The sequence below is a fragment of the Myxine glutinosa genome, chromosome 3 (assembly GCF_964187855.1).
Source record: "Myxine glutinosa chromosome 3, kmMyxGlut1.1, whole genome shotgun sequence".
NCBI lineage: Eukaryota > Metazoa > Chordata > Myxini > Myxiniformes > Myxinidae > Myxine > Myxine glutinosa.
This window is the reverse complement of record NC_136263.1, coordinates 53,344,067-53,363,402: the sequence shown is the minus strand read 5'-3', so window position 1 is coordinate 53,363,402 and position 19,336 is coordinate 53,344,067. Positions and strand designations below refer to the sequence as shown.

The 19,336-nt window shown below is 43.9% G+C and overlaps 1 protein-coding gene across 10 annotated transcripts in view; it reads left to right on the top strand.

The window, feature by feature from the left end:
• The window catches only part of LOC137423563 (rho guanine nucleotide exchange factor TIAM1-like), a 209,775-nt gene that overhangs the window by 39,198 nt on the left and 151,241 nt on the right, over positions 1-19,336 (top strand). For 9 of the 10 annotated variants that reach the window (XM_078774029.1, XM_078774035.1, XM_078774037.1 and 6 more), the window contains one exon: positions 3,193-3,815. The exons of the other annotated variant lie outside the window; for it this stretch is intronic. In XM_078774029.1, the coding sequence (XP_078630155.1) occupies positions 3,276-3,815 (540 nt within the window). In that variant the 5' untranslated portion in view covers positions 3,193-3,275. The remainder of the gene's footprint in view (positions 1-3,192; positions 3,816-19,336) is intronic. 10 annotated transcript variants of the gene reach the window in all.

The window sequence follows — 19,336 nt, the reverse complement described above, 5'->3', positions numbered from 1 at the left end:
GCCTTTTTCCATAAATCCGTCTCGTCTCCAGGTTTTCCTCCAACGTTCCGTCGCTTTTCACCGGGTGTTCACCGAACTTGTGTTGCGCTCGAACATAGCCTCGTTAATTGTGCCACTGACGACATCGTTCAGAGACTCGGAAAAGTATGCCGTCATGGAGCTTTCTGAGTCCAGCCTCAGAGCATAAAATCTTCCACCTGTACCAGACGCCAAGTCACGCCAAGAGCGCATTTATTGAGTCTGGAAGGGCAGAAGTGGGTTGGAATGGGATGCAGTCAAAACTTCTGAAATATTTGTGTATGTAATGTTCGGACTGCTTCCTTGCCATGATCCAGTCTTATCGGTGCTCTGCAATTTTGGTCACATTGCACTCCAGCATTTTTTTTACCCATTTTGTCTCTCCTTCTCTATCTCATCTTTGGTCTTCTTCTGCTTCTTCCAGGTCCATCTCCAGAGGCCCAGTTTGTAATTCTCATGGTCCGTCAGTTAATACTTGGTACAAGGTCTCGGATCATGAAGTAATGAGGGGGCAGAAGGTAAATTGTGCGATGTCCTTACAATGGGGTAATGGCGTTGCAGTTATTTTTTGGATACAAAGTCGAGCCTTGTGGAAGAGCTAGAACACAGAATGGATCAGGACGACACAACAGGACAATAGGGACAGTCGAGAGAGGGTGCACCAACAGCACGGTTGAGGTAAAAAAATAAATAGAGGGAGATGGATGAATAAGGGATGTGGGGAAGAATGAGTGGTCGGGGAGGAAGCACAGGGTGGACAAGATGGATAAAGAAGCAAACTTTCAGGAAGAAAAAAACTGGGAAATTGGAAGGAGTGGGGGGGGGGGGGGGGGAGGAGTGGGGGGGAGGGGAGAAGAGGGGGGAGGGGAGAAGAGGATAGAAAAGATCATCGTTTTGATTGGGGGGTGATCTTGAGATGGTAGTGAACAGCTGTCTTGAAGACCTGGAGGGAAGAATGAGATTGAAGAGAATGTAGGAGTTGGTTCCACAGGTGGGGAAAAAGAGGAATAAGTGAGTGGAGGTGAGCTGGACACAAGCAAGGGAATGAAGGGCAGTAAAAATAAAAAAAGAGAGGAACGGAGGAAAGGTAATCAAGAGAGTTGGAATATGGTGAGTGAATGTAGCTAAAGTTGTCCGTTCTTATTGCGACGTGTTCATCGCACGTCACCGGAACATTGGATGGACAATTTGAATGTCTTCCTTTTTTTTTATGCCTCTGCCAACAGTCACCGGAGGCATTACGTTTTAGGGTTGTCCGTCTGTCCGTACGGGCTAAACCTCGTTTTTCTCAGCAACCATATTTCCGATTGAGACGACACTTTCAGGGTAGGAGTGACACCCATGCAGATTGTTTTTCTGATAATTGTGACGCCATAGGTCATGTGGTATGGCAGCCATCTTGGATTAAAAGAAAAGGTATAAAAAATATTTCTCGGAAACCGCTGAATGGAATTTTTTTAAACTTGGCATATTGTCAAGTACTCCCAATGGGGAACAAAAGCATGATAATGATGACATCATAGGTGAAGTGGTATACCAGCCAAAAATGTTTTAATCGAATTCCTTATCCTAAAACGCTGAAATTGCATGCACATGATCTATGACCCATTTGTGTTTAAATATTAAATTTATGACATCATAGGTCACATGGTTTGGGAGCCATATTGGATTGAAGGAAAATATTAAATAATTATATCTCTGAAACTGCTCACCCTATAGATGCGAAATTTTACAAATATCATCGAACAGCACTGTTGCATATGGTTTGAAAATGATGATGTCATAGGTCACGTGGTTTGGCAGCCATCTTGGATAGAAAAACTAACCTTATCCGATCAACACGAAACTTCACAAACGTGATCCCCTACCCATAGGTATGCAGAGTGATGGCATCTACACATTGTGCGACTATGCGGAGGCATATTGGCGACACAGTCGCATTGCTTTTCATAGCACTTGAACATCGATTTCTATCTTCATCCCTATTAATGTTTGCAAATCGTAAGCGGTGGCATAGTCCTTATCTGTTGACAGTAATTTTTTTATTTTCCTATTTTATCTGTTATAAACATTTTAAAGTTATATAAAATAAACCTTGTATGTAAAAATGACCAAGAGCTGGCATGCTTCCAGGCCTCCCTAGATCAGGTTAGCTCCTGCGACATGCATGTAGTCCGAGCTGAGGCTCCACTTTGTAATAATTGACCAGCTGCCTGATTATCTTATTTCAGTGGGGAGCCATGCGTTGCACGATAATCGTTTTCTTATTCTTATGTATGCCAGCTACAGCTGATATTTGCCCAACGTGCCATTTACATATAGTGGAGGTTTGGTTATTCATGCTCTGTTATTTGCACAGGCCTGACTTTTGTTGCAATGATCTACGCCTGATTCGTAGTTACGTTGTCAGACATCGGTTTATTGCCGCCGAATGCATGACAAGGTAAGAAGGTTAAAAAACCCTGGCAAGGTAAAAGTATTCAAAAGCACCGAAACTCCATCTGACCGAATATGTCGGCCTAACACATGTACCGAAGGAAGTGAAAAGCACAACCTTGTCACCATGAATGGTATGTGTGGCAGTTGGCCTTGAGGTATTTGGTGTCTTCCTGGCAATTGGTCTGAGAATGGACCACTGGAGTTTGTGACTCAGTCAGCATCGGGGTTAAGCTCCTTCGGGCATTCATTGGAGTCTGCGAAGCCTCACACTGCCCTCCACGTACAGCAGTTTCGCCCTCGGGCTTCTGAGATTTTGGACTGAGAGATCCTCTAAGTTGTTCAACAATCTCTCCATTCATTGCCTTTGGGGTTATTTGGAGTTGTGAATCGAGGGTTATAAGTGGGTGGCGAGTTCTCGAGGAACAGAACTGGCGGTTGCTTATTTGTACTATCCATTTCCATTAGGAGTGTTCCTCTTCGACCTCATCATTGACCTTGCCCCTGCCACTTCCCATCTCCCCTTAAAAAAATTGATGCCAAATTCTTCTGCTGTCACTTTTCAATTGTCATTCCCATCTATTTAAAAATATTTTTCTGTTGTGTTTTTGCACCGCTCCTTTGACCTTCTCCCTCTCTACTTCCTCAGTTATACTTATTTTGACACTTTACCCTTTTGCTTTGTCTCATTCTTTCTTTAACCAAACCCTAACCCTCCCCTCCATCCCATCTGTACAGATTTGAACTCGCATAATGGTGATCCACTGACTCCAGGCCTTCACTGCTTGATCACACAAAAATCATCCTGTTGAAGAGTGAGTATGGGCAACAGAGAGAGCAATTTCCAATATGAGGCTGGACCAGCAGGCCTCAATCGAACCTGGCAAACCACCTCGCTACACCATGCCAACATGCACCGTCGCCATTCTGTGATGTCTAACCGCAACCCGAGGAGACACCGAGCATCGGTCGGCTTACAGTTGACTCCACGGCTTAATTCGGATACGCAGGCCATCTACCACAAACATGCCACAAGTCCCGGAGCTGTGGAACTGCGCCCAAGCATCCCGACATTGGCGCCTTGTGATGCTCAAGATGAGGAGAGGGTAACTCTGCCCAGGTCGAACCGTCCATCCAAAGGGCCAGGCATCGGTGAATTGTGTGCCAATGCCGTGCCAAGGAGCGTGCCCGACGTTGTGATCGCCGCAGCAAATGATGGGGAGGGATGCAAGTCACGGGGGACTGGAAAACGTTTGATCCAAGGACGCCTGTCATCTCAGTCTTGCATGACCCGATCGACTTTGATTGGTTGGAGAGGAAGTGACCCAGGTGAACTGAGAGCGAACCTGGGTGTGCAGAGGGTGAGTTGGCCTATACTGTTGAGGGTTGTAGTGGTTTGTTGGTGTTTTGGGAAAAAAGGTAGGGGATGTGGGGGGCAGACAGAAGTTGTTGAAGTAAGGTTATGAAATGCCCTTTTTTTCCTGTAGAAAGCATATAATTGTAATTATAAACCAATTATTGGTTTTAAACATGAATGCAAGATGTTATAGAAGGCTGCAAATGAGGAGGGATCCACAGCAGATGCTCACCGATGAGGATGTGGTTAATCAAAAACTCTTGAACAGACAGCTGCAACACCATGCGGCAAACAGATGCAAGAGCTGCCTCGTTTTTGGGCAGAAGGGGAGAGGGAGGGAGGCAGATTATATTCAAGGTAGATACAAAGGTGAATGAATATGATAAATAATAGAACGACACTCGGTACAGAGCATTCCTCAGCCATACCAAACAGTTTACGTTTGTATCCCAGTGATAGGCCAGATATGATAGACTGATAGGTATTCATGGTAGATACAAAGGTGAGTTAATGTGGTCCACTAGCAACAGGTACCCACCCTACGGGCGGGGCTTCAATTGGGAGGCCCAAATGAAAAGGCAAAATATCAGAAATTGAAGGCTTTTTTAAATTTTAAACGATTTATATAAACATCCGTTGAATCATATCACACGCAAATCACCAAAATCTAAACAGTATTTGTAGAATTTCAATAAAAGCCACATCACTGTTCATATCTGTAAATATTATTCCATCGTGTTTGGAAAAACTGTAAAATTGGAAAGATTTGAAAAATAATATAGCCTATTTTACTCCTGGGGGTCCCCGGAATACCCACCCAAAATTTCGTTGCGATCGGTTCAGCCGTTTTTGCAGTACCTGGGAACGGACGGACATTTGGTGAATTATAGTAAGAAGATGGTACCTGCATCTTAAGAAATATTAATCTTAGCTGGGATCGCTTTAATTACCTGCAGCACTGAAGGTGGACAGACGTTATGTTTTCAACCCTGTCTGTTTGTTTGTCTGTCTGTGAGCAGGATATCAGTTATGGACGGATTCGGATGATACATGGTGGACAAATTGGTTGTATGACAAGGATGAGTCTATTCCATTTTTGTGAAGATCCGGATATGGATGTGGATCCGAGAATATTTAAAGTGATTCGTCACCATTTGGTGATGTGACCCAAAACAATATATTGCATGATATTTCAAAACGTTGTGGACGAGTTTGACAAAACTTGGTGGATGAGTTGGTTAGGTGATAAGAACAAGCCGATTCGATTTTTGTTCAGGTCCGAATCCAGATCCGGCCCATCAGTGGGATACAAACATAAACTGTTGAACCTGGCGGAGGTATGCGCTCTACCGAGTATCGTTCTATTATTAGTCCCCTACCGGTGTACACCGGAGGGGACTATAGGTTTGCACGCCGTCCCTCCGTCTGTCCGTCTGTCCGTCTGTCTGTCTGTCCGTCTGTCAGTCAGTTAGTCTGTCAGTCTGTCAGTCCGTCACACAAAGAACAGTTTTCCGGACTTTTTTTCTAAACTCTTAATGCTAATGATTTCAAACTTGGCACATGGTTTCATCATGATAAGTTACAGATCAAGTTCGAACTTCACGACGTTTCGATCATTTTTGACAAAGTTATGGCACTTTGAACTTTGGGAATTCTGATAATTCTGAGGATCCTTAACTCAGTGCCATTTTAAGTCTTAATTTCCTTTAAAAAAGATTTTCTCTGCAATAACAGGGCCGATTGAGTTCAAATTTTCACCGTAGGGGGGACTCGGTCTGCAGAATATTTTAATGGTAATTATGACGTCACGGGTCACGTGGTGCGGCCGCCATATTGTTTTTCGTGAAAACACGAAAACCCCTTTTTCTCTGCAACGACTGAACAGATCGAGGCCAAACTTTGGAGGCAGAATCGCATACCCATGATGAACAAAAAAGTCACCAAGCATGACGTCATGCATCACATGGTTTCAGAGTTATGACGTTTTTAAGCATGAACCTTTAAAACCGAGCTCCTCCCTCATTTTTGATCCAATCGAGGGGGAAACTTCACATATCTGTTCAGCATGTCAGTCTACTAAAATGTCCTTTTGGAATTTGCGATAGGTCACGTGGTTTGGCAGATATCATTAATTAAATGAAAATATTAAAAAAACGGATATCTCTTGAATCGCTAGTACCTCAGACCATGAGTTGGTAATTATATAATTCACACAGTGCAATACGTGCAGGCCGCTCCTCGGAGCAACCTTGCGGGCTTATCAACGAGGCGAGGCGTGACACACATGTGTCTCAGCATACCTCAGATCAAGTTTGAAAACCAGCATCAACCGTGCGTAAATTTGCATATTCGATCATTTTTGACAAAGTTATGGCACTTTGAACTTTGGGAGAGGACATGTATTGCAGCGCAATACTCAGAATGCTTGTTCATCATATTTTGCATTTGTCTAATTGAAATTCATCTGATTGAGTCTCATGCACAGAGTGTAATATTAATATATATATATATATATATATATATATATATATATAGATATATATATATAGATATATATATATATAGATATATATATATAGATATATATATATATATAAAACCACCTTTAGAGGCCATTTTTCCCCACAAAGCGGGGGTTGGCCTTTTTCGGGAACCATGGTTGTTGTTGTTTTTTGGTCCCCTTTTTGAAGCAATGTTTTACGTCCGGATGCCCTTCCTGACGCCAACCCTTTTTGCCGCCTTTAACGACAAACAGGGAATTACCAGTGAACTGGTACTCAATTAGCCGACCTCGGAAGGATGACAGGCTGAGTCAACCCCCCTGGCGTTAATTCAGCGATTGACCGGGATTCGAACCCAGGATCCAAGGATCCTAAGCCGGCACCCTAGCCACTAGCCCAACACCAGGGTTTATATATTAGTCAACAAGTCAACAAGCATGACGTCATGCATCACATGGTTTCAGAGTTATGACGTTTTTAAGCATGAACCTTTAAAACCGAGCTCCTCCCTCATTTTTGATCCAATCGAGGGGGAAACTTCACATATCCTCAGATATATATATAGATATATACAGACTTGGCATTTAATATGGAATATTTTTTTTGTGGGGGTGAACTTACTTTTCAAGATGACTTAGAACCAAAAGTTCATTGGAATTATGTTGAAATTATTCTAGATTTTGTTAATGTGACCTTTAAAAGAAACAAAAACCACATTTTACATTTCGAAGCAAATAAATTGATCCTTGAAAGTGATGTAAACTGATATCGAACTCGATTCACGGACAGTACTGTGTTAAACTTCTGTACGTTTTCCAGAAATATCTCTATTTTGCACATTAGCCAAAAAAAATTTCAACAAAAACAAAAGCTAAATAATGACTGGGATTACGGACAGTAAAATTACAGTTCAGTACTTCGTGTAACCCCCTAACTTGAACACCTAAAGGTGGTTACTTCGTGTAACCCCCACGAGCATTCAGGAGAGCACGTACACGTCGAGGCATGCTGTTCACGAGATTTGCCAAGGTTTGGACAGGAATCGCTTGCCATGCAGTGACAATAGTCTGCTGCAATTCACGCACAGAGGTAGGCTGCTGGTCCAAGTTGTCGATTTGACGCATTAATTCTGCCCACAAGTTCTCTAACGGATTCATATCCGGTGACATGGCAGGCCACTCCAGATGCTCTACACCACGGTCAGCAAGAAAGTGTTGGATCATGCGAGCACGATGAGGCCGTGCATTGTCATCCTGGAAGACAAAGTTTCCTCGAAAGTCTGCACGAGCAAATGGAAGCAATGTTTCTTCCAGAATGACCCTGTACTTGAACTGGTTCAGGTTTCCATTCAGAACCAGGTCAGTTTTGCCCCCTGCATGAAAAGCAGCCCAAACGGTCACCCCGCCACCTCCAGCTTGGACTCTTGGCACTATACTATCTTTGTTGTGGGCTTCATGCACTTGTCTGCGCACTCGGACGTGGCCATCTTGACGATAGACCAGAAATCTAGACTCGTCACTGAAAGTCACGTGATTCCAGTGTCCTGGCTGCCATTGACGGTGCTCTCTGGCCCACTGCAATCAGCGCTGGCTGTGTTGTCTGGTCAGGCGTGGCTTTCTCAGGGGACGCCTGGCACGATAGCCTGCTTGAACCAGTCGTTGGTTGACTAGCCTTCTGGATACAGGCACATTTGTCAGTTGCTGCCACTCAGCCCTAAGCCGATTAGCTGACTTGGTACGGCCATTGCAGACTTACCGGTGCAGCTGGCGATCATCTCTCCTTGTGGTTCTGCTTGGACGTCCTGGCCTTGGTATTGGAGTAGGGACACCCCTCTGAGCATTTCGTTTCAGGTTCTTTGACACCTGACCTTGAGTGATGCCATACTGCCGAGCAATAGCACGCTGTTTCATGCCAGAATTTCGTAAAGCCACCACTCCATGACAAACAGCATTGTCAAGTTGACGGACCATCTCCAGAGGAAGCGGCAATAACTTTTGTAGACGTGCAGCAGTTGTTTTCCACTAATACAGAACGCAACAACCCTTATATACCCGATTGTGAAGCCAATCGTCAAATGTACCTGTCCTTACATTTTGTCACGCCACCTGTGATATAATCCTGTTATTGACTTCTTGCTGTGAAAGACAATCAGTGACATGGTTCTTTCAACAAAGACATCACCGAAGGGTAAAATCAACTCACCAGATTGATATACTGAGTTCAGAAAGTAAACGCAAGTCAAGAAAAAATAAAATTTCCATATTAAATGCCAAGTCTGTATGTACATATTGTTACGGAACCCAACGTCGGCCTATGGTTCCCCTTTGAGGGGGGATTAGTCCCCTCGTTTGTTACTGACCGACGTGGTCCCTGAAGCTGCACCGCGGCCTCCGGAAAGGCTGGTGCACAGCCCCGTTCGTACCACGGATAAGATGTTACTTGATTGCCGAGCGGTGTTTAGCAACCGCAGCACGAACTGTTACCAAGACTAACCCGATCCTGAAATGTTGGCCAAATCGTGCCACAGGTATTCAATTTGGAAAAGACAAAGACGACGGATGTGAAGAAGAAGAAGACAAGAGGTAGGAAATACGAATATGATTTATTATTACTATTTACAACCAAAAGAAACCAAGGAGAAGGAAGGATAATAAAATAAAGGCAGAAAGAGGGACGGACCAGGAGGACACAGTGAAACTTAGCTTACCTATTACAGTCTTACTTAGAAACCCAAGGACAAGACAAAAGACAGACTACGATCACACTTACACGACTGGGGAATGGAGGCAGGAATGACTGGAAGGAGGAATGGGAAGGTTCAGCTGGGGCAGATGGTTCGGGCTTGATCCCGCACGGGACGTCGGGCTGGACCTCGACGGTCACCGATGCCGCCGATCCTGGTTCCCGCGGGGTAACTGGTTGAAACTGCCTGGTGGAGTCAACGCTGCCTGGTGGAGTCAACGCTGCTTGTGGAGCCAAAGCTGCTGGTGGAGCCAAAGCTGCTGGTGGAGCCAAAGCTGCTGGTGGAGCCAAAGCTGCTGGTGGAGCCAAAGCTGCTGGTGGAGCCAAAACTGCTGGTGGAGCCAAAACTGCTGGTGGAGCCAAAACTACGGGTGGAGCCAAAACTATGGGTGGAGCCAAAACTGCTGGTGGAGCCAAAGCTGCTTCTCTGGCTCACCTCAGGACGCGTCTCCCTTCTCTCTCCGAGGGCTCGTCTCGACTCATCTGCCGTCTCTGGCGCAACTCTGGGTGGGGGCTGATGCAACGGGTTTTATAACCCCGCCCTCTTGAGCCATACCCACTCATTCTTGGTTGGTCGTAGGGGCTTCTTGGCTCCACCTCTTGATGACGATGGGCGGGCCATGCCCTTCTTCTCCGAGTTGGAGCACATGGGCAATGGCGGCGAATGCAGTTGGCAATAGAGGCTTTGGGAATGGGAATGAAAGGGGATCTATCTATTTGAATTCGGTGCAATGGAGTATTAATTAATGTAAGACAAAGCCTTAACCTAATACACAGAATAAGGAAATAACTGTCAACAAGGAGGAAATCTATGATTGGCTAACGTGATTGTATATGACCTAATTAAGGGACGCCCTTTTGACCTTTATACACAACTGGAGGAAGGAGGGTGATATTTTTACAACAATAAAAAAACACAATTCTCATATCCACAACACTATATACAGTCACGTGAAAAAGTAAGTACACCCCATGTCAAGTTTTGACTTTTTCAACATATTTCAATATACAGCTATTTGATCTTCATTTCAACAATATTGATTGATAAAGGTGATATAATATAACAAATATCATGAAACATTTACATTTTGTAGTCCATTGTATAACTTAAATAAACATAAATGCAAATTTCACATGTGGAAAAAGTAAGTACACCCCTACATTTATCCCTGCTTCAAATACCTAAAATTAGAATCAGGTGCACCAGCTCAGGTGCAAATGATTAGAACATCATTGGAGAGGATCTTGGAGGAACCTGTCTTATTTAAACCTCAGACATTTAGTTTGGTTTGCTCTTTGTTGTTGAAGTGTGCGGCGTCACCATGCCTAGATCAAAAGAGCTCTCTGAGGCCTTCAGAAAGAAGGTTATAGATGCCTACGAGTCTGGGAAGCGATTTAAAAAGATCTCCAAACAATTTGAAATCAATCATTCGACTGTCCGGAAGATCATCGACAAGTGGAGAAGATTCCAAACAACTGCCAACTTGTTCAGGCCAGGCCGCCTCAGCAAGTTCAGCCCGAGAGCAGACCGCAGGATGCTGAAAGAAGTATCTAAGAACCCCAGAATGTCATCACGGGACCTGCAGGTAGCTCTTGCCACTGTTGATGTCAACGTGCAGGAGTCTACCATTAGAAAGAGGCTGCACAAATTTGATCTACATGGGAGGTGTGCCAGGAGGAAACCTTTGCTGTCCAGAAAGAACATCAGGGCAAGAATAAAGTTTGCCAATGAACACCGATGCAAAGATCAGCACTTCTGGAACAATGTGCTCAGGACAGATGAGTCAAAGGTGGAGCTATTTGGCCACAGCACCAGAAGACATGTTTGGCGAAAACCAAAGACAGCATTTGATCACAAGAACCTGATACCAACTGTAAAGCATGGTGGTAGAAATATTATGGTTTGGGGCAGCTTTGCTGCATCAGGGCCTGGGCAGCTCACCATCATAGAATCCATTCTGAATTCTTCATTGTACCAGAGGGTGCTTGAGGATAAGCATTCTCATTCTCATCCACCCTCTCTGAAAAAATGTCCACTTCTCCCTTTGTTGACCTCCACACCCCTTCTGACCTCACTGACTACTACAACCATACTCTCTCCTCCTGCCTTGACCAGCTTGCGCCTATGAAAACCAAAACAGTTTCTTTCACCCATTCTGCTCCCTGGTTTACCCCTGAACTCCGCCTGATGAAAACTCGTGCTCGCCAACTTGAAAGACTCCGCAATAAAACAGGTCTCACAGTTCACTCCCAGGCCTACAAGGACCACCTACAACACTATAAAGATGCCCTCTCCCGCGCCCGCTCCGCCTACTACTCTCAAATTATCCACTCTGGCTCCGGAAACCCAAAGTCACTCTTCTCTACAATAAACAAACTCCTCAGCCCCCTGAACACCACCACCCAGTCAATCACAGTAGATAACTGCATCTCCTTCCTTTCATTCTTCCAACGCAAAATTGAAAACATCGACAACAGCTTGACCACCGCCGCACCCGCTCCCCCTCAAACCACCTGCCCCCCCCCCTTATCCTGCCATCCCCTGTCTCAATTCTCCCCAGTCTCCCCTACTGACCTCTCTGAACTCCTCATAGGAATGAAAACTGCCACCTGCACTCTTGACCCCATCCCCTCCAGCTTTGTCAAGGCCTCCCTTCCTGCTCTCTCTCCACTTATCATTGCAACAATAAACTCCTCCCTGTCTACAGGCATCGTCCCACCGTCCCTCAAAATTGCTGCTGTTACCCCCATTCTGAAAAAACCTGGACTAAACCCTGACACCCTAAATAACTTCAGACCCATCTCCAACCTACCCTTTCTGTCGAAAGTTTTGGAACGCGCTGTAGCCACTCAACTCAAACATCACCTCTCTGCCAATAACCTGTATGAAACATTCCAATCCGGATTCCGCTCCAACCACAGTACTGAAACTGCTCTCCTCAAAATCACCAACGACCTTCTCCTCTCCTCTGACGCTGGCAACCTCAACATTCTCATCCTCCTCGACCTCAGCGCCGCCTTTGACACCATCGATCACACCATCCTCCTCACCCGACTTGAAACCACCTTTAACATTACCGGCACTGCCCTCTCTTGGATTAAATCTTACCTCTCTGACAGACGCCAGTTCATCTCCATCAATAACTGCAAATCCCCCACTGCTCCCCTCCCCCAAGGTGTCCCCCAAGGTTCAGTTCTTGGCCCCCTCCTCTTCATCCTTTACCTGTCCGCCCTCGGTCACTTAATCCGCCGTCATGGTCTCCAATTCCACTGCTTCGCCGATGACATCCAGCTTTTCATCTCCACCAAGTCCATCTCCACCGCCACCCACTCTATCCTGACAAACTGCATCACTGAAATAAAATCCTGGCTTCAAATCAACTTCCTCAAACTTAACTATGATAAATCTGAAATAATCATCATTGGCCCAAAAACGCTCATAAAATCCACCCATAACTTTGCCCTCAACATTGACGGTATCCCAGTATCCACCTCCCCTCACATCCGGAATCTTGGCATCATCTTTGACCAAACCCTCTCCTTCGACAAATACACTAAACAGATCACAAAGACAGCCTTCTTTCACCTGAAAAACATCGCCCGTCTCTGTCCATCCCTCTCCTCCGTGGCTGCAGAAACCCTCATCCACGCCTTCATCACTTCCCGTCTGGACTACTGCAATAGCCTCCTTTATGGTTCACCCTCAACAATCACCAATAAACTCCAATACATTCAGAACTCCGCTGCCCGTCTACTCACCCATTCCCGGACCCGTGACCACATCACCCCCGTCCTTTCCAAGCTTCACTGGCTCCCCATCTCTCAGAGAATCCAGTACAAAATCCTCCTCTTGACCTACAAAGCCCTCCATAACCTGGCCCCATCCTACCTGGCTGACCCCCTCTCCAGACACACTCCCACCCGCAACCTCCGCTCTGCTGGTACCAACCTCCTGACCCCCCCCCCCCCCCCCATCCAGACGAAATTCAGATCCTGGGGGGACAGGGCCTTCTCCATCGCTGCTCCCACCCTCTGGAACTCACTACCTCACACCATCAGAGACTCCTCCTCACTCACCACATTCAAAACATCACTCAAGACCCACCTGTTCAACACTGCATTCAACATTTAACCCGCAGCATCTAACCCCTGACTATCTCCTCTCCTCCCTCCTTTGTGCTTTGAATATTTCCCTATTGATTCTTCTTTTTGGCAATTGTTTTTATGTTTTGCTATGCATTATGTTTTGCACTCTGTCAAAGCGTCTTTTGGCTTCCTGAAAAGCGCTATATAAAATAAATGCATTATTATTATTATTATTATTAAGCTGGAAGGTGTGAAAACATTTTGCTACCTCGGAGACATGCTGAATGGAGAAGGTGGATCAGACTCGGCAACGGTTGCTCGAGTGAGATCTGCATGGAAGAAGTTTCGGGAACTGAGTGGCGTGCTGATGAGGAGGAGAGTGTCGCTGAAGCTGAAGGGAAAGGTGTATGCTGCATGTGTGAGAAGTGTTATTATTTATGGGAGCGAGACATAGGTAATGAACGTAGAGCAGCAACGAAGGCTGGAAAGGGTGGAAATGCGAATGGTTCGATGGATGTTCGGAGTATCGTTGAGAGAGAGGAAGACAAATGATGGATTGCGAAAGATGATGGGAATATTGCCTGTGATTGATGCTGTGAAGAGGAACAGGTTGAGATGGTTTGGTCATGTGTTGAGGAAGGATGAAAGTGACTGGTTGAGAAGAGTGATGGAAATTGATGTAGAAGGAAGTAGAGGGCGGGGAAGACCGAGAAAGACTTGGCTAAAGATGGTGGAAGAAGAAATGCGGGCAAGGGGGTTAACAGGGAGAGATGCAGAAAATAGGGCAAAATGGAGAAGATTGTCATGGGGACCGCAAGGCTAACCCCCGCTCTAGCAGGGAAAATGGCCTTAAAATGCATGTTGTTGTTGTATTATTATTATTATTATTATTATAATGTGAGGCCATCTGTTGAAAGTTGAAGCTCAACCGAAGTTGGACCTTGCAACATGACATTGACCCTAAACATACCAGTAAATCCACCAAGGAATGGCTGAAAAGAAAGAAATAGAGGGTTCTGGAATGGCCAAGTCAAAGCCCGGATCTAAATCCCATCGAGATGTTGTGGGGGGATTTGAAACAAGCTGTGCATGCAAGAAACCCCTCAAACATTGCACAGCTGAAAGAATTCTGCATGGAGGAGTGGGCAAAAATTTCTCCCAGTCGATGTCAGAGACTGGTAGACAGTTATAGGAAACGCCTACTTGAGGTTGTTTCTGCCAAAGGGGGAAATACCACCTATGAGAGCCAAGGGTGTACTTACTTTTTCCACATGCGCAATTTGCATTTATGTTTATTTAAATTATACAATGGACTACAAAATGTAAATGTTTCATGATATTTGTTATATTATATCACCTTTATCTATCAATATTGTTGAAATGAAGATCAAATAGCTGTATGTTGAAATATGTTGAAAAAGTCAAAACTTTACATGGGGTGTACTTACTTTTTCACGTGACTGTATACAGTATATATATATGTATGTGTTCTCCTAAATTGTGAATCATTGGCATTATGATATTCTGCCATTTTCATTTTCTACTTGCCCAATAGTATCCTGAATTGGTTTTTCTGCTTTCGCTTATCTGTTCATTGCAATGATTAGCTTTCGACAATTAGGAGAGCAGTTGGAGTAGAAAGAGGTCTGCGAGGTTTTGTATTATTGACTCCGAGACTAATATTGACTCCATATTGTTTCAGTTATTCATGTCACTTGGTATGTCCAGAGTGTTGGTTCTGCCGAAGCAGTTTCCTGCCAATGTAACAACCCTGTGCGCATCACCACTCCGACACAGGATGCTCAATTGAGGACCGGAATTTGTCATTCATTCAGGGTGTCGGCGATAGCTCACCTCCTCTTTGTGAAGGACACCATGGGATTTTTGTTGATGTCCACCAACTATTGCTGGCAGATTGGACGTTCAGTTTAACAAATTGCCCCATGGTTTTTCACATTGGCTGTCTGCTGGTTTGGGAGTTAGGGTGTGCATGGGAGGAAGATAGGGGAAGGGAAGGGGAAATGCCATGTTCTTTTTTTTTCTTTCTTTTTTTCTTTTTTAAAATCTCTTTCCTCTTCTACGATATCCTCTCTCTCTCTCATGCAAGCTTGCTCACTACCCGTTCCACCTTGTCTCACTTCTGTAACTCGCTTTCCTTCCTGCTCTTTATCGGTTCACTTTGACGTACATCTGGTCCTGCACCACACATCCTTGCATGTCTAATCGTGTACGTGATCTGCCATTCCGAAGCACAGATGGTGTTTTTTATCTCTCTGTTTAAATGGATTTTACCCCCTGAAGAATCTTGCTATGCAATGTGTTCCACTCATTTGTGATGAAAGGCAGCGTCAATCAATGTGTTGTTCTTCTTTTTCTGTGAGTTAGTTGAAATCTCTTGAACTGAGGCTGAGGTTAATTTTGCTTGAACTGAGGTTTCGATTCAAAACAAACAAGTAACAATTACTTAAAATATATATATATAGATGAAGCTATAATTGATAGCTTTGGTTCGAATATGTTGAATTGGTATTCGCCGATGTTCTGGGGAAGAATTTGTGCAACAATATTGTTGTTGTTTTTCTTCAGAAATATCATTTGGAGTTATTTCAGAAGAAAAGAGACGTTTTGCTGAAATCTCTTATCTTTTACGAGTCAGGATTTATACAAAGAAGTCATTCACATTGTTGCTGTTTGTTGTCGGGACAAGGAGGCATTGCCAGAACAGATAGAGCTTACATCAAAAGGGTAACGAGGTCTAGTGGGCACTGCGTGAAAAAAGTGGAACTTTCCAGATATCTGAAGGACGTGTTGATGGCCTAAGTTTGACTTGCATCATCAGGGCATTGTAAAACTTTGCTACAAGGTCAGCAAAAGCTTAAGAGGATAACCCCAAATGACAATACGAATGATAAAAATGGCAAAAGTAGGTTATTCTTCGAAACTAATAATAATACGAGTTCCCTTCGAAAGAACTTCAAAGCAGGAGGAGGCCATTAGGCCCATCAAGCCTGTGCAATGGCTGCCATTCTATGGTTGTTTATCTGTGCTCTATCCTCTTTAAATTGTGAGTGTAATGCAAGGAAGCAGCACGTACCATTTGTAAAGTCTTTGGTATCTCTCGGCCAGGGTTTGAACCCCTGACATCCCAGACTCTGCGCAAACAACTCTATTCATGATCACACCACCTAGTCTCGTTGATAGTGAGATGTTTGACTCGGTTGGGTAAAAATGATTGGGATTAGGAAGCTGTTTTGGGGAAGCAACGTGTAATTTTAAATCGATGCAACGTTGATATCAGTACTATACTATTTTATTGCAACACGTGCAAATGGGGCGATATGTTGAGTACCATTACTTTCTCTCGTGCATTTGCATGTTTTTACTTATTTTTTGCTTTATTTAAGGGCAGAAGCATGTGTTACCTCAGACATATTACACATCTGCTCTGCCTCATCATAATTTAAGCATTTTGTAAAATTGCATCAGTTTGGCATTCTTGACCTACTATCTCACCTTTACCGTGGTAAATCTCTTGAAATGATACAGACGCAATTTTACTATCGTCAGGACAATATTGTCTGTCTTAAAAAAAAAACATTTGCCCCCCACCCCCTCCCCCTGTTACTATTACTACTTCAATTCGATTAATTAATCCCACCCTTTTGTAAGGTCAACCGCAGGAGGTAGATTGCCCAAATCTTTCAGGAATCGGCTGGCCATTCCTCATGTTCGACTCGATCTGGTCAGGGCAGGAATTTAAGATTTACTAGTCCACCCATTCCCTGCAGGAGCGGCAGGAAGGACCATTATGCTTTGTGGTGTATAGATTACAGTAGATCCTGGGTTTGGCCTCATTAACATCGGGGGTGTGTTCAGTTACCAAGTTTCTTGTGGAGAACTCGTCAAGTAGTTTAAGCATTTGAGCAAGCACTCCATTCAAAACCATCGATGAGGAACGGCTGACTTGGCCAGCGCTAGCTATCTCCTCGGTAACTGAACACACCACGGATTTCTTCCCTTTCAGTTTCGTGTTAAACAGCATTAGTGACTGTTTCAAAAGGTAATAATGCTTGTTTGTGGTTTATTATATTTTTTTACTCCTGGTAGGGGTGCTCCCACGAAAACGGCATCGTAAGATGTTTAAAACGTTTACACGGCGTTTGGCCAAGGAGGAAACGCTTCTTGGGGAGACGGGAAATTGTTGGTATTAATATTGTTTTGTAATAACATTAATATTATGCTATAATATTTAATGTTGTTGTTACTTTTGTTATTGGAAGCAGCATTGGAAAAACGCCATGATAAAGCTATCTTAACATGGATATACATCTCAACATGCAACCCCCTTGGTGGTGAAAATCCCTTTGGGGAGTAGGGGAAATTAAATCGCTGCAACCTCCATCATGTGAGCCTTAGTCTCCCTGTCAGGTTTGATTGAGATTTTATAAGTAACGATCGAATGCATCGCGGTCAAAAATCGTCAGTCAGACAGACAGACACCAAATTGCGTATTTTAGTACGGTTCAGGCTTTAGTTGTCAAGTTAATCCAATAGTTCACCTGTTGCAGATGGGACAACCATGACGTTAGCAGATGAGGCCTGATTAACGCCCATCCAAGGGACGACGACTTTGTGCCGCAATTCCTTGCCCACGAAGCACCAATAGCTGGGTTAGACGATTGGTAAAATAGTAAATGATCTTTACAATGTGAAAGTGTCATTATGCCTTCGCTGACTAAGTCGCCGGAGGCATTGTTTTCGGGTTGTCCGTCCGTCCGTCCGTGTGGGCTAAACCTCGTTTTTCTCAGCAACCATATGTCTGACTGAGATGGAACTGGCAGGGTAGGAATGACACCCATGTAGAATGTTTTCATGATAATTGTGATGTCATATGTCGGGTTGTATGGCAGTCATCTTGGATTAAAAGCAAATAATTAAAATATATATTTCTCAGAAACCGCTTTGAAAAATTTGCAACCTGGAACATTGTCAAATACTACCAATGGGGAACAAAAGCATGATAATGGTGACGTCATCGGTGAAGTGGGAAACCAGCCAAAAATGTTTTAATCGAATTCCTTATCCTAAAAATCTGAAATTGCATGCACATGATCTTTGATCCATTTGTGTTGAAATATTAAATTTATGACATCATAGGTCACATGGTTTTGCAGCCATATTTGATTGAACCTAAAACCTTTAAAAAAACATCTTCTCCCAAACTACCAAATTGATTGACTCGAAACTTTACATGTGTCATTGACTAGGCATGGCAATTAATAGATGATCACGAAAACATAATTTGTCACATGGTGTGACAGCCACATTGGATTGATTGAAAATATTAAATAATTATATCTCTGAAACCACTCACCCTATTCTATGCAAAATTTTACAAATATCATCTAACAGCACTGCTGCATATATTTAGAAAATGATGATGTAGGTCACGTGGTTTGGCAGCCATCTTGGATAGAAAAACTAACCTTATCCGATCAACACGAAACTTCACAAACGTCATCCCCTACCCATATATATGCAGAGTGTACATTTTTAAAGGTCTTATGTGATGTGGTATAGCAGTCATATTGGCTTGAAAGCCTATATTTAAAACGATCCCTTTTCTGAAACTTCTTCACCGATCAATGTGAAACCTGTCATGGCTGGTAAAAATGTGATACTTGAAAACAGCTGAAGGGATTTAATTTTTAGGTCAGTGAATGATGGTATCTACGCGTTGTGGGACGATGCGGAGGCATATTGGCAACGCAGTCGCATTTTTCCAGTTTTTTTAAATTTATATCTATGACGTGGTGTTGAAGTTTCTGGATATCATTTTTTGTTGACTATGCCGTGACCTTTCAGCGGTACCTGCTCAGGTTTGTTTGGTCTCTCTGGTTGATGCTCATGACATCCACAGTACCATCCATGCACTTCAGTTTGCTTGGACCTCTGCTTCTTTCCTTTATCTTTATTTATTTAATTTCACTTTTTGACATTTTTGACCCTGCTTCTCTGTTTTTCTCCTGGTACTTCTGCGTTGCATGTTTCATATGCACCTGCATATAATTTTACAGCCGCACCCTTTAAGGTCCCAGTGCCAACGGTTGGGAGGTTGCCTCTTTTGCCTAATTGCAAATTGATAACGATACAAGGTATTGGAGAAAAGTTGTGTCAAACACTTAGATGTTTTGGA